Source organism: Pristiophorus japonicus, chromosome 5 (assembly GCF_044704955.1).
Source record: "Pristiophorus japonicus isolate sPriJap1 chromosome 5, sPriJap1.hap1, whole genome shotgun sequence".
NCBI lineage: Eukaryota > Metazoa > Chordata > Chondrichthyes > Pristiophoridae > Pristiophorus > Pristiophorus japonicus.
This window is the reverse complement of record NC_091981.1, coordinates 252,134,882-252,147,533: the sequence shown is the minus strand read 5'-3', so window position 1 is coordinate 252,147,533 and position 12,652 is coordinate 252,134,882. Positions and strand designations below refer to the sequence as shown.

General features: G+C 40.9%; 1 protein-coding gene across 5 annotated transcripts in view; it reads left to right on the top strand.

Annotated features, from left to right (window-relative positions):
• Positions 1–12,652, top strand: part of cul2 (cullin 2) — a 111,231-nt gene that overhangs the window by 68,498 nt on the left and 30,081 nt on the right. For 3 of the 5 annotated variants that reach the window (XM_070881556.1, XM_070881553.1, XM_070881552.1), the window contains exons 7-10: positions 1,583–1,679; positions 2,853–2,963; positions 5,392–5,566; positions 8,724–8,851. In XM_070881556.1, coding sequence (XP_070737657.1) covers positions 1,583–1,679; positions 2,853–2,963; positions 5,392–5,566; positions 8,724–8,851 — 511 coding nt within the window. The remainder of the gene's footprint in view (positions 1–1,582; positions 1,680–2,852; positions 2,964–5,391; positions 5,567–8,723; positions 8,852–12,652) is intronic. The other 2 variants (XM_070881557.1, XM_070881555.1) reach the window with 2 other exon arrangements.

The following is a 12,652-nucleotide window of genomic DNA, read 5'->3' as shown; positions in this document are numbered from 1 at the left end:
TGTGAAGGGCAACAAGATTGGAACTTTGGCATTCTCTTCTTGCAATTTCACTGAGGCGAGATGAGCAGCCAATGCAGGAGGTGTGTTGTCTGTATTGGGGCAAGTAGGAATGGAATCATGAGAGTAGTGCCATGAGGACAAACATGAAGATGCGTGGAAGAAGATGCAGTTGTTGACCATGTGAGGGAAACCATTAATGATGTCAGTGATTATTTTGAAAGAAAGGTTGTTGTGTAGGCAAGAGTTGAGAGGCTTGAGAGCAGAAGGGTCGGTTTTGGAGAGATGAGGGTGGGAACGCTCTCTGGAGAAACAAAGTGTGATCTGGGACATGGTGGGTGTGAAGGAAGGCTTGAAGGCAAAATCGAGACTACTGTGTGAATAGTCCTGACCTTACAGAGATGAAAAAGAAAACCATCACTTGTAGATCACATTATGGGTGTACGCAGTTGGAGGTGGATATTCGTCATTCAGGAGAGAAATCTGGGATTACCCTTACTCTCCAGGATATCCTGGAGTAATAGGAGAGGGAGGGAGAGGCTCATTAGTGCCTAGGGTTAGCTCTAAATGGGGATCTGAAGTCCTCAGTTTATTGAAACCCATTTAGAATTTTAGGAATGCAGGACAGTGAATCAAAATGTCATGTGTTTGCTAAAATGAAACCAATATGAGTTGGCGACTGAAAAAAAAACAGCCTCTGATTCATCTAGAAACTGAAGTATCACACTAACACCATTGAAAAGAATGTTGTTGGGGGAAATTTATTTCACTCATGCTTGAAATCCAGAAGCTCTGTGGAGAAATCCTGTAAGTGGGAATAATTGAAGTAACTTATCAAGGATAAATAGAAATATTTTCATTTATATAGCATTCCATCATGTCATTTTGAAACATCTTGAAGCACCTCACATACAATAGATTACTTTGAAGTGGAGTGACTTTTAGGCAAGCAAACGCAGCAAAACATTTTATGCAGAACAGTGAGATGAATGACTTGTTCACTTAACGTTTCGGATCGATAACCCTTCGACCCGAAATGTTAACTCTGTTTCCTCTCCACAGATGCTGCCTGACCTGCTGAGATTTCCAGCATTTTCTTTTTTTATTCCAGATTCCAGCATCCGCAGTATTTTGCTTTTGGACTTGTTCATTTATTTTGGTGGTGTTGGTTGAGGAAGAAATGTCGGGAGAACTGCCTGCTCTTTGAATAGTACGAGGGATCTTTAATGTCCAGTTGAACCTGCAGATTGGTCCTTGGCTTAATGTTTCATCCGAAAGAAAGCAGCTCCCACGATATATCCCTCTTTTTCATTGCCAGTGAAGTGTCAGCCTAGATTGTCTGCTTGAGTGCTGGAGTGAAGCTTGAACACACCACTTTCTGAGGTGGGAGTGATACCAAGCTAATAGGATATCCACTCCTTAATCATTGTATGATTCTGGGTTTGCTTTAACCTTTAAAGATTAACTACAGCTGTGCTTTTAGAAAATAGGTTCACAAAATTAAATATGCAAATTGAAAGTAAATGAATTTCAAAAGAAGCTTGATACATTTTTCAACCATGTTTCTTTCACTCCTTTGTACTAGTGATCGCTGTGGAGAGAACCCAAATCAAAAAGTAATCCATGGGGTTATCAACTCCTTTGTTCATGTTGAACAGTACAAGAAAAAGTTCCCCCTTAAGGTAAGAAAGCTCTGGAAATAATATGTTGATGACAAAGCATATGAATTTTCTCTGGGTAAGCTGAGGGTGTTAGAAATGTACATTTAGTTTAAGCAAAGGAGAAGAAACTGCGATATTTGATGACAACTCGACAGATATTACAAAAGCCCTACAATGTCTATCAAAGTGTACACGTGATTTGATGTGGCTGCAGAAACTGAAAGATTGCATTGGGTCTGTGAGAGTGTTTACAGCACTTTAAGACACAAAGTATTGATGTTTTTTGGTGGGAGAATCACTGGGGTACATGCTCGGTACAGCCTGATATCTAGCAAATTTCCTGGCCAGCCATTTCAAGTTTTCAGTTCATGCACAAAACTACTCGGATGTCAGGAGCAGCTGTGATACGTAATTTTAATCATGTGTGATTAAAATGTACACTTAAAATGCAACCTAAAAGTAAGTAACCTACTGCTTAAACTGGATTCCCTTTTTACCACATTCTCTTACTTTTATTTCAACTTTACTTCTATTATATTCTAATAGACTTTGTTCTATTAAACTTATCAATTTAAACACTTCATTTACGTTTCTTTCCAAGATTTCTGTTCATGCATCTGTGCTGAAAGCCAAATAAAAATCTAAAGGCCAATTGAGATCTAGAATTCTGAAAAATGATCTAGTACGACCAGGTCTATTTGTGCTGCAGCTTTGTCGAATCATGTCGAGACCTCCTACCACTGAAGAATGATCAAATTGGCAGCTCTCCAATGTTCCATGAGATAACACATCCGTGTCACATCATGGATTAAAATATGGTCACATGCTTATGTAATGAGCAACATTCCTCTTCTTTCGAATCAGTCGCTGTGATGCAAACGTAATCAACTGCTTGACTTGTAGAAATGCATAATAATATACCTGGTTACTCACTGTAATTTTATAGAGAGTTTAAACTTGGCCCTTTTATGATTACGTGCAAGTTTTAATTTTAGTTTCCAGTGTCTCTGTCTTTCAGTAGTTTTATCTATACCTGATTTCAAACAAAATCGATGACAGATGTGCAACAAATTTTAAAATTAAAGTTAGGATTTATGGCTTCATTCAGCTTCATATTTTTAAATACCTAACCTTTGTTCTTTTAAGGTTTTGTAGCCATTCTCTATTACTTAGCAATTGTCCTTACAACTTCAGTTTTATCAGGATCTCTTTGAAGGTCCATTTCTAACGGAAACGGGAGAGTATTACAAACAAGAAGCTTCAAATTTACTTCAAGAGTCGAACTGCTCACAGTATATGGAAAAGGTATGTAGTTGAAGTTGTGTTTATTTTAAACAGTGCTCAATGATAGAAACATAGAAAATAGGTGCAGGAGTAGGCCATTCGGCCTTTCGGGCCTGAACCACCATTCAATATGATAATGGCTGATCATGCAACTTTAGTACCCCATTCCTGCTTTCTCTCCATACCCCTTGATCCCTTTAGCCGTAAGGGCCACATCTAACTCCATTTTGAATATATCCAACAAACTGGCCTCAACAACTTTCTGTGGTAGAGAATTCCATAGGTTCACAATTCTCTGAGTGAAGAGTTTCTCCTCATCTCGGTCCTAAATGGCTTACCCCTTACCCTTAGACTGTGACCCGTGGTTTTGGACTTCCCCAACATCGGGAACATTCTTCCTGCATCTCACCTGTCCAATCCTGTCAGAACTTTATATGTTACTATGAGATCCCCTCTCATTCTCCTAAATTCCAGTGAATATAAGCTGAGTCGATCCAGTCTTTCTTCATATGTCAGTCCTGCCATCCCGGGAATCAGTCTGGTAAACCTTCGCTGCACTCCCTCAATAGCAAGAATGTCCTTCCTCAGATTAGGAGACCAAAATTGTACACAATATTCAAGGTGTAGCCTCACCAAGGCCCTGTACAACTGCAGTAAGACCTCCCTGCTCCTATACTCAAATCCTCTCGCTATGAAGGCCAACATGCCATTTGCCGACTTCACCGCCTGCTGTACCTGCATGCCAACTTTCAGTGACTGATGTACCATGACACCCAGGTCTCGTTGCACCTCCCTTTTTCCTAATCTGTCATCATTCAGATAATCTGCCTTCCTGTTTTTGCCACTAAAGTGGATAACCTCACATTTATCTACATTATACTGCATCTGCCATGGCATTTGCCCACTCACCTAACCTGCCAAGTCACCCTGCAGCCTCTTAGCATCCTCCTCACAGCTCACACTGTCACACATCTGCAAACTTGGAGATATTACATTCAATTTCTTCGTCTAAATCATTAATGTATATTGTAAATAGCTGGGATCCCAGCACTGAACTTTGCAGTACCCCACTAGTCACAGTTCTCTATCCACGTCAATACATTACCCCCAATATCATGTGCTTTAATTTTGCACACCAATCTCGTGTGCGACGTTGTCAAATGCCTTTTGAAAGTCCAAATACACCACATCCACTGGTTCTCCCTTGTCCACTCTACTAGTTACATCCTCAAAAAATTCTAGAAGATTTGTCAAGCATGATTTCCCTTTCATAAAACCATGCTGACTTGGACCAATCCTGTCACTGCTTTCCAAATGCGCTGCTATTACATCTTTAACAATTGATTCCATCATTTCCCCCAGCACCGATGTCAGGCTGACCGGTCTATAATTCCCTGTTTTCTCTCTCCTTTTTTTAAAAAGTGGGGTTACATTAGTTACCCTCCAGTCCATAGGAACTGATTCAGAGTCAATAGAATGTTGGAAAATGACCACCAATGCATCCACTATTTCTAGAGCCACTTCCTTAAGTACTCTGGGATGCAGACTATCAGGCCCTGGGGATTTATTGGCCTTCAATCCCATCAATTTCCCTAACACAATTTGCTGACTAATAAGAATTTCCTTTAGTTCCTCCTTCTCACAAGACCCTCGTTCTCCTAATATTTCCGGAATGTTATTTGTGTCTTCCTTAGTGAAGACAGAACCAAAGTATTTGTTCAGTTGGTCTGCCATTTCTTTGTTCCCCATTATGACTTCACCTGATTCTGACTGTAAGGGACCTACATTTGTCTTCACTAGTTTTTTCTCTTCACGCATCTGTAGAAGCTTTTGCAGTCAGTTTTTATGTTCCCTGCAAGCTTACTCTCATATTCTATTTTTCCCTTCCTAATTAAACCCTTTGTCCTCCTCTGCTGAATTCTAAATTTCTCCCAGTCCTCAGGTTTGCTGCTTTTTTTGGCCAATTTATATGCCTCTTCCTTCGATTTGACACTATCCCTAATTTTCCTTGTAAGCCACGGTTGAGCCACCTTCGCTGTTTTATTTTTACACCAGACAGGGATGTACAATTGTTGAAGTTCATCCATGTGATCTTTAAATGTCTGCCATTGTCTATCCACCGTCAACCCTTTAAGTATCATTCGCCAGTCTATTCTAGCCAATTCACGTCTCATACCTTCGAAGTTACCTTTCTTTAAGTTCAGGACTCTAGTCTCTGTATTAACTGTGTCACTCTCCATCTTCATGAAGAATTCTACCATATTATGGTCACTCTTCCCCAAGGAGTCTCGCACAACAAGATTGTTTTCTCTCCCTCCTTTTTTAAAAAGTGGGGTTACATTAGCTACCCTCCAATCCATAGGAACTGATCCAAGGTCTATAGAATGTTGGAAAATGACCACCAATGCATCCACTATTTGGATCTTCAGTGCCACTCCTGTTACTGTAGGTTTTAGCAAGATTAAAAGATGAAGAAGTTCGATGCCGGAAATACTTGCATCCTAGCTCATACGCCAAAGTGATTCATGAATGCCAGCAACGAATGGTAGCAGACCACCTGCAATTTCTACACGGGGAATGCCAGAATATCATTAAGCAAGAAAGGAGAGAAGGTGAGAAATATGGTCAGTTTCTAGTTTATTATGCATAAAATTTTTTGTCATTGGTCTGTACAAAGTTGGAAAGGGGGAATTGTGCCTTCTCCTACTACCAGATATTTAACCCCAGTTTCCAGTCCAAAACCCTTGAACAAGCAGCTCAGTCCATACCTCTCTCAAAAGTACCTCTTTGAATCCATTTCTGCCCTCCTTAGTCACAAATTATGTCCTCTGATTGTAGCGGTGACACATATTCTCTTCGCATTAGATCTTGTCAGTTGCTTTGTTCTCTTTTATGAGCTCTCCTCCGTGGTCCACCTCCAAAGAATTGCTCTCACTTGGTTTCACTCTTGGCTATCCCAGTATATCTCCAGCGATGGCTTCTCGTCACACCCTCACACAGTGACATCTGGAATATCTCAAGTTGCACTCTTGGCCTCCTCTCTTACCTTATTTACACACTGTCCTCTCAAGACATCATCCACAGGCATGGGGTTAGTTTCCATATATATATTGACTACATCAGGCTTTACCTTTCCATCACCGCCCTCAATTCCACAACTGTCTCTGCCTATCTGATATCAAGCTGTAGATGAGCCAGAACTTTCACCAGCTAAGTGTTGGAAAAACAGAATCCATCTTATTCTGTTGGCACCAAAAACTCATCGTTTTGTCCCTGTATTCATTGCTCTCCCCCAACTGCTTGCTCAGGCTGAACCAGACAGTGTGTAGCTTTGCAGTCTTATTTGATACTGAGCTTCAATCTGTATATCCTGCTCTTCACCAAGACCACTTACTTTCACCTCTACAACATTGCCTGTCTCTGCCCTATCTCAACCCCAACATTGCTGAAACCCTTCTCTGTGCTTCAGTTACCTCAATGCTCGATTATTTTCCTCGGTGTTCCTCATGGAGCTCCCAAGCTCGAACACACAAACACCAACTCTTCAAAATTCTGCTGCCCTCATCCAGTCCTGCAGCAGGTTGCACTCCTCTATCACCCCTGCCCTTATCAAAGTCCAGTGGCTTCCTGTCCTCCAGTGCACTGAATTTAAAATCCCTGTCCTTGTTTAAAAATCTTTTTCTGACCTGACCCCTATCTCTAACTTCCTCCAGCCGAAATCCCAGCTTACACCTTTGTTTTTCAGCCTTTCTTTATTGAAATGTCAGTTGCTGTTTGCATACCTTTGGTAACATGGGTCAATGAGGGCAGACAACTGCAAAAGACTTTCTCTAAGACTTCCAACCAAAGCCACCTGATCATCTTCAGTTCTTATTTTCTGTTGGCATCAATTCTTTTTGAACTGCTCATTTAGTCAAGGAATTCAAGTGTACAGAACCTAGCTGGCTCAAGGCATAACCGCCAGTGATGGGGCTGAGGGATAAAAACACAAGAAATTGGAGTCAAAGGAACGGAGAGCTCGGGGTGTGGGTGGGAGGATGTTAGAGATAGTATTGGGAAAAAATCATGAAGGATGAGATTCAAACACCAGGATGAGAATTTTAAATTTGTGATATTGGGAGACTGGGAGCCAATTATGTGATCACTGTTTGCAGGATCTTGATGTGTGTGCAAAGATGTCTGTTGCGTTTGCCAGCACAACATTGTCGCACTTCATGAGAGATGTGATACAGTGCTAAGTAAATGCAAATTGTTTATTCCAAAAAGGTGCCATAATAGCATAACTAACATGGAGTGTAGTTATTGAAAGAAAGTTCCCTCCCCAAACCTCTCCTTCAAGACACTCCTCAAAACCTTCCTCTGTCACCTGTCCTAATATCTCCTTATGTGGCTTGGTATCAAAATTTGTTTGAAAGCACTCCTGTGAAACACCTGGGGACATTTTACAATGTTAAAGGCGCTCTATAAATGTAGGCTGTTGTGAAACATATAAATTAATAAGTTAATATTTCATCTTTCTGAAATGCTTTGCGCTTCTCTGTTGACACACTCAATCAGCAGTATGTACAAGAACCTCTAGGGTTCAAGGATCTCATGACATGAATCAATGAACATATGCATCTCTGAACATGGTCAAGTTGCCATCTACTTTGTTTACTGGCTAGACTTGTTCAACCAACAACACCCTGAATTGATGGAACATTAGATTTGTTCTGGGTTTAAGTGCAAAATGACTGGGCCAGTTGCATTCACAATTTGAAAGTAGTCTGGAAGAAGCTGCAGCTTTATAATCCAATTATAATCTAGTTGAAAGTTATGTGTAAGAAGGTTGGTCTTGCAAAATGGTTTGAAAACCATATATTGAGCACCACTGTTAAGAATATTTGCACAATCTGAATTTGTGGCTTTGGTTCATCAGTGATGGCCCCACAGTAAAATGGCCTGTCAACACTCATTCTCTTAAGTTTACACATGAACAATGGCTGCTTGTTGAAGTACTGGCAGGCAGTCAGTGCCCTTGGAACTCTACCCAATGAGCCAAAGCTGTCCTAAAAATCAGCGTTGACCTGCCATTGACTTATTGATTTCTGTTGCTAAACCTGTTCATTTGTTTGGATATTTGTCGGGGTCAGAATTCCTCCATGTACTGATGAATGTTTTGCACCATAATTTGTGTTGGATTCAGGTTAGTGTTGAAAATTAATTTTGTTCTGTTCATCTCATTTGTGATAATATACTTTAGAACATAAAATGTGTACAAAATCCATTTTTTAAAAAAATCCATTTTGGGGATGTGGGCATCACTGGCAAGGCTGGCATTTATTATCCATCTCTAGTTGCCCTGAGAAGGTAGTTATACAACCGAGTAGCTTGCTAGGCCATTTCAGAGGGCACTCAACCACATAGGCCAGACTGGGTAAGACTGGCAGGTTTTCTTCCCTAAAGGACACTAATGAACCAGTTCGGTTTTTCTGACAATCAGCTTCATGGTCATTGTTTTTTTTACTGATACCAATGTTTTGATTCTAGATTATTAAAACTGAATTCAAATTCTCAAACTGCCATGGTGGGATTTGAACTCTCGTTCTCTGGATCATTAGTCCTGGCCTCTGGATTACCAGTAACGTAACCATTACGGTACCATCCTCTTTTAGATGCACGAATTGTATTTACAGTGGACTGGTATAATTCGCTACTTTTTTTGAAAGGTTGCTGAACAAGCATATGCCAATAAAGATGAGTAATTTTCCCTTTTTTCCCCATATCCTTTTCACCTTGTAGCAGACATGGCAAATATATATACTTTGCTCCGTGCTGTCTCAAATGGTTTACCTCACATGATTCAAGAGCTTCAGAATCATATTCATGATGAGGGCCTTAGATCCATCAGTAACCTCTCTCAGGAAAACGTGAGTACTTCTCAAAGATTTCCTTGTTCTTCATTGTGAAAATGAATAATCTGTTGTAGGATATCTGTTTGCTTTTTGAGGCACCGCAAATAATGTACAATTTTCAGTCTTTGGAAGTGATAATCAGCAGAACATATGATTTCTGTGGTCACAGGTGAAATTGTGTTTCTTTTCCTTGGGTAAAATCACTTTTGTATGAAAGTTTCTCTTCACGAGAAAAAAAATCTGCATATCAACCTCCTGCTTCCATGTTCACCTTCACTGTGTTATTGATGTGCCCTTGATTTATCAGTCAATGTTGACCACAGCGAAGTGGGTGTGATCCATATAAGTTTTACTGTTTTGCAAAATTAAGGATTTTTTTGAGCAAATTGTAATATCATAACGGGGAGAGGGACTTTAGACAGTTAGAGTAACACCTAACAAATTATTTCACTGAATCAGAAGGCTGTGTGTTCTAGCTCCACTCCAGGACTTCAACACATACTCTAAACTGACACAAGCAGTACTGAGGGAGTGCTACATTGTTAGATGTGGCATCCTTCAAATGAAATTTTAAACCATCTGCCTGTTCTGATGGATGTAAAATTCCCACGTGATTTTCTGAAGAAGAGCTGGGAATCGTCCCAGTGTCCTAGCCAACATTCATCTCTCAACCAACACCACCAAAACTGCTTAACTAATCATTGAGCTCTCTTGCTGTTTGTGAAATGTTGCTGTGTGCAAATTGGCTGCACCATTTATTCCCCATAAAAACAACACTGACTCTCCTTTAAGAGTAATTTGTTGGCTATGAAGAGCTGTCCTGCGGACTTGAAAGGTGCTGTATAAACACAAGTTATAAGCAGGCTGCGAGAGGGGATTATTAGAGATGTGCTATGTGATCACCTTGAAAGAGATAGGGTGAAAAGGAAATCTTAGCATCGCTTCTGAAAAAGGAGGTCCTGTCTGACCAACTTGGTGGAATTTTTTGAAGAAGTTATGAAGTTGGTGGATGGTGGAAGCTCAATCAATAACATATATCTAAATTTTCAAAAAACCTTTCTTGAAGTGGTGCCCCAAACACTGATAAGTAAAATTGAGTTTTGTGGGCAGATACTGTACTGGATAAGGAACTTGTTGCATTCACGAAGACAGAATATGGCCCTACGTGAGGGCGGGGGAAACCCCAGAGTCATTTATGTTGCTCTTTGCCATCTTTATCAATAATTTTGATGAAGACATTGAGTGAACTATCTACATGTTTGCAGATGGCAAGAATTTGTGTGTGGATGTAAGGACTTCAGCTTATGTTCTGATTACATAAATAGATTGCAGGAGGATGTGAAACGCAGTGAGCCCACGCCTGACTCTGATGGATATTGTTTAATATAGACAGGTGCAGCATGATGCAATTGGGTAGAGGCAATTTCAAACTCTATGTCCAACATGTAGGGTTACATGCTCAAGGCTGTTGAGAGGGAAGAGGACCTGGGGGTTATAGTGTCTGGTTCATTGAAGGTCTGTGATCACAGTCGCAAAGCTGTTGTGAAAGCAAATGAAGTGTTGGGATTTATTGCTGGGGCAATTATAAAACACAAAATATTATGATGCCCTCACAGGGTGAGGGATATTGAGACCCAGAAAAAGGTTCAGATTGGGGTGGGGTGGCCTCAGTTGATTAATGTTGTTCCTTAGTTATCAGGGCATGCTCAGTGAGCTTGGAGGTTTTTCATTTTGGAGAAGTGTACACGTTGCTATCTGTAAGTTACACCATTCCGGAAAGGGACATGCTCAATGGACCGTCCGATCTTTTCTTACACTTGTTTGTAAGTTTTTTTTCGAGATTTAGAAACTGATTGAGAACATTGAATAAACCATCATCCAGGTTTGTTTCACTCATTCTCCTGCAGGAAATTTTGAGGAAGTGCTACTTTAGGGAGATACATGTACATATGTATGGGAATGACAGCCTTACTGCAACCTTACAGTTTCCAGGAGTGACCTGGAAAAGCTACAGTAGGGTCTGGAACTGACCAAGCAGCAGCTCCAAGCCATTCACCACACAGTTGCCAGCTGCATTTGTACCAACCTCATCATCTCGCAACAACCCTTCCTGTACTGTTACTTACAGCAGGGTACCCCAGATGTGCGGATCGATTCAAAACCCATTTGCATGAATCATTTGTGCAAATATCTGCTCAAGGCCTTTATCCACTCGACTAAGAACAAACGGTCTAAGTGTTCCTGCTGCTCATGGACCTGTAGAAGGTTTTTGTTAGGCGTCAGCCGTGGCTCAGTGCTAGCATTCTGGCCTCTGAGCCAGAAGGTTATGGGTTCAAGTCCCACCCCAAAGACTTGAGCACAAAATCTAGGCTGACGCTACAGTACAGTACTGAGGGAGGTGCCATCTTTCGGATGAGATGTTAAACTGAGGTCTCGTCTGTAAAAGATTCCATGCCATTATTTTACAGAAGAGCAAGGAGTTCTCCCCGGTGTCCTGGCCAATATTTATTCCTCAACCAACATCACTAAAACAGATGATCTGTTCACGTAACTCATTGCTGTTTGTGCGAGCTTGCTGTGCGCAATATTGCTGCTGCATTTCCTATATTACAACAGTGACTACACTTCAAAAACACTTAATTGGATGGAATTTGGGACCTGAAAGGCGCTATATAAATGCAGTTTATTTTTACTCATTACATTCTATCAGATTTTCTCAGTTTTTAAAAGAGCTCTATTTCCAATCGGTCTCTCAATGTCTAAAAGCTTTGTTATTGAATATGGTTTGTCAGGAGTTGCCTCTCTGACTGTCCAATGGCCCCCTCTATTATGCAGCAGCATATTACATAAAATTCTGTGGTATCCTGGATTAACAAACTGAGAAGAAATTTGTTGACGCGAGTGATTATAGTTAATGATTGTGGTCAGCTGAAATAGTTTAAATATTCTCATAAAATGTGAAGCACAATCAAAATAAATGTAAGTTGTCTGATTCTAGAAAATGGTCCCTAACCCTGAGAGGTGACGGGATGGAGGAGATGATGTTGGTTCAGACAGTTCATTTTTCTTAGTGCCTCTGGACATTTTTTCCTATAGAAAGGCCAAAAAAATTAAACAAGTAGCTGATGGCTCCATTTGAAACATAGAAAATAGGTGCAGGAGTAGGCCATTCGGCCCTTCGAGCCTGCACCACCATTCGATAAAATCATGGCTGATCATTCCCTCAGTAGCCCTTTCCTGCTTTCTCTCCATACCCCTTGATCCCTTTAGCCGTAAGGGCCATATCTAACTTCCTCTTGAATATATCCAATGAACTGGCATCAACAACTCTCTGCGGTAGGGAATTCCACAGGTTAACAACTCTCTGAGTGAAGAAGTTTCTCCTCATCTCAGTCCTAAACGACCTATCCCTTATCCTAAGACTGTGTCCCCTGGTTCTGACTTCTCCAACATCGGGAACATTCTTCCCGCATCTAACCTGTCCCGTTCCTTCAGAATCTTGTATGTTTCTATGAAATCTCCTCTCATCCTTCTAAACTCCAATGTATAAAGGTCCAGTTGATCCAGTCTCTCCTCATATGTCAGTCCAGCCATCCCGGGAATCAGTCTGGTGAACCTTCGCTGCACTCCCTCAATAGCAAGAACGTCCTTCCTCAGATTAGGAGACCAAAACTGATCACAATATTCCAGGTGAGGCCTCACCAAGGCCCTGTACAACTGCAGTAAGACCTCCCTGCTCCTTTACTCAAATCCCCTAGCTATGAAGGCCAACATACCATTTGCCTTCTTCACCGCCTGTTGTACCTGTATGCCAAC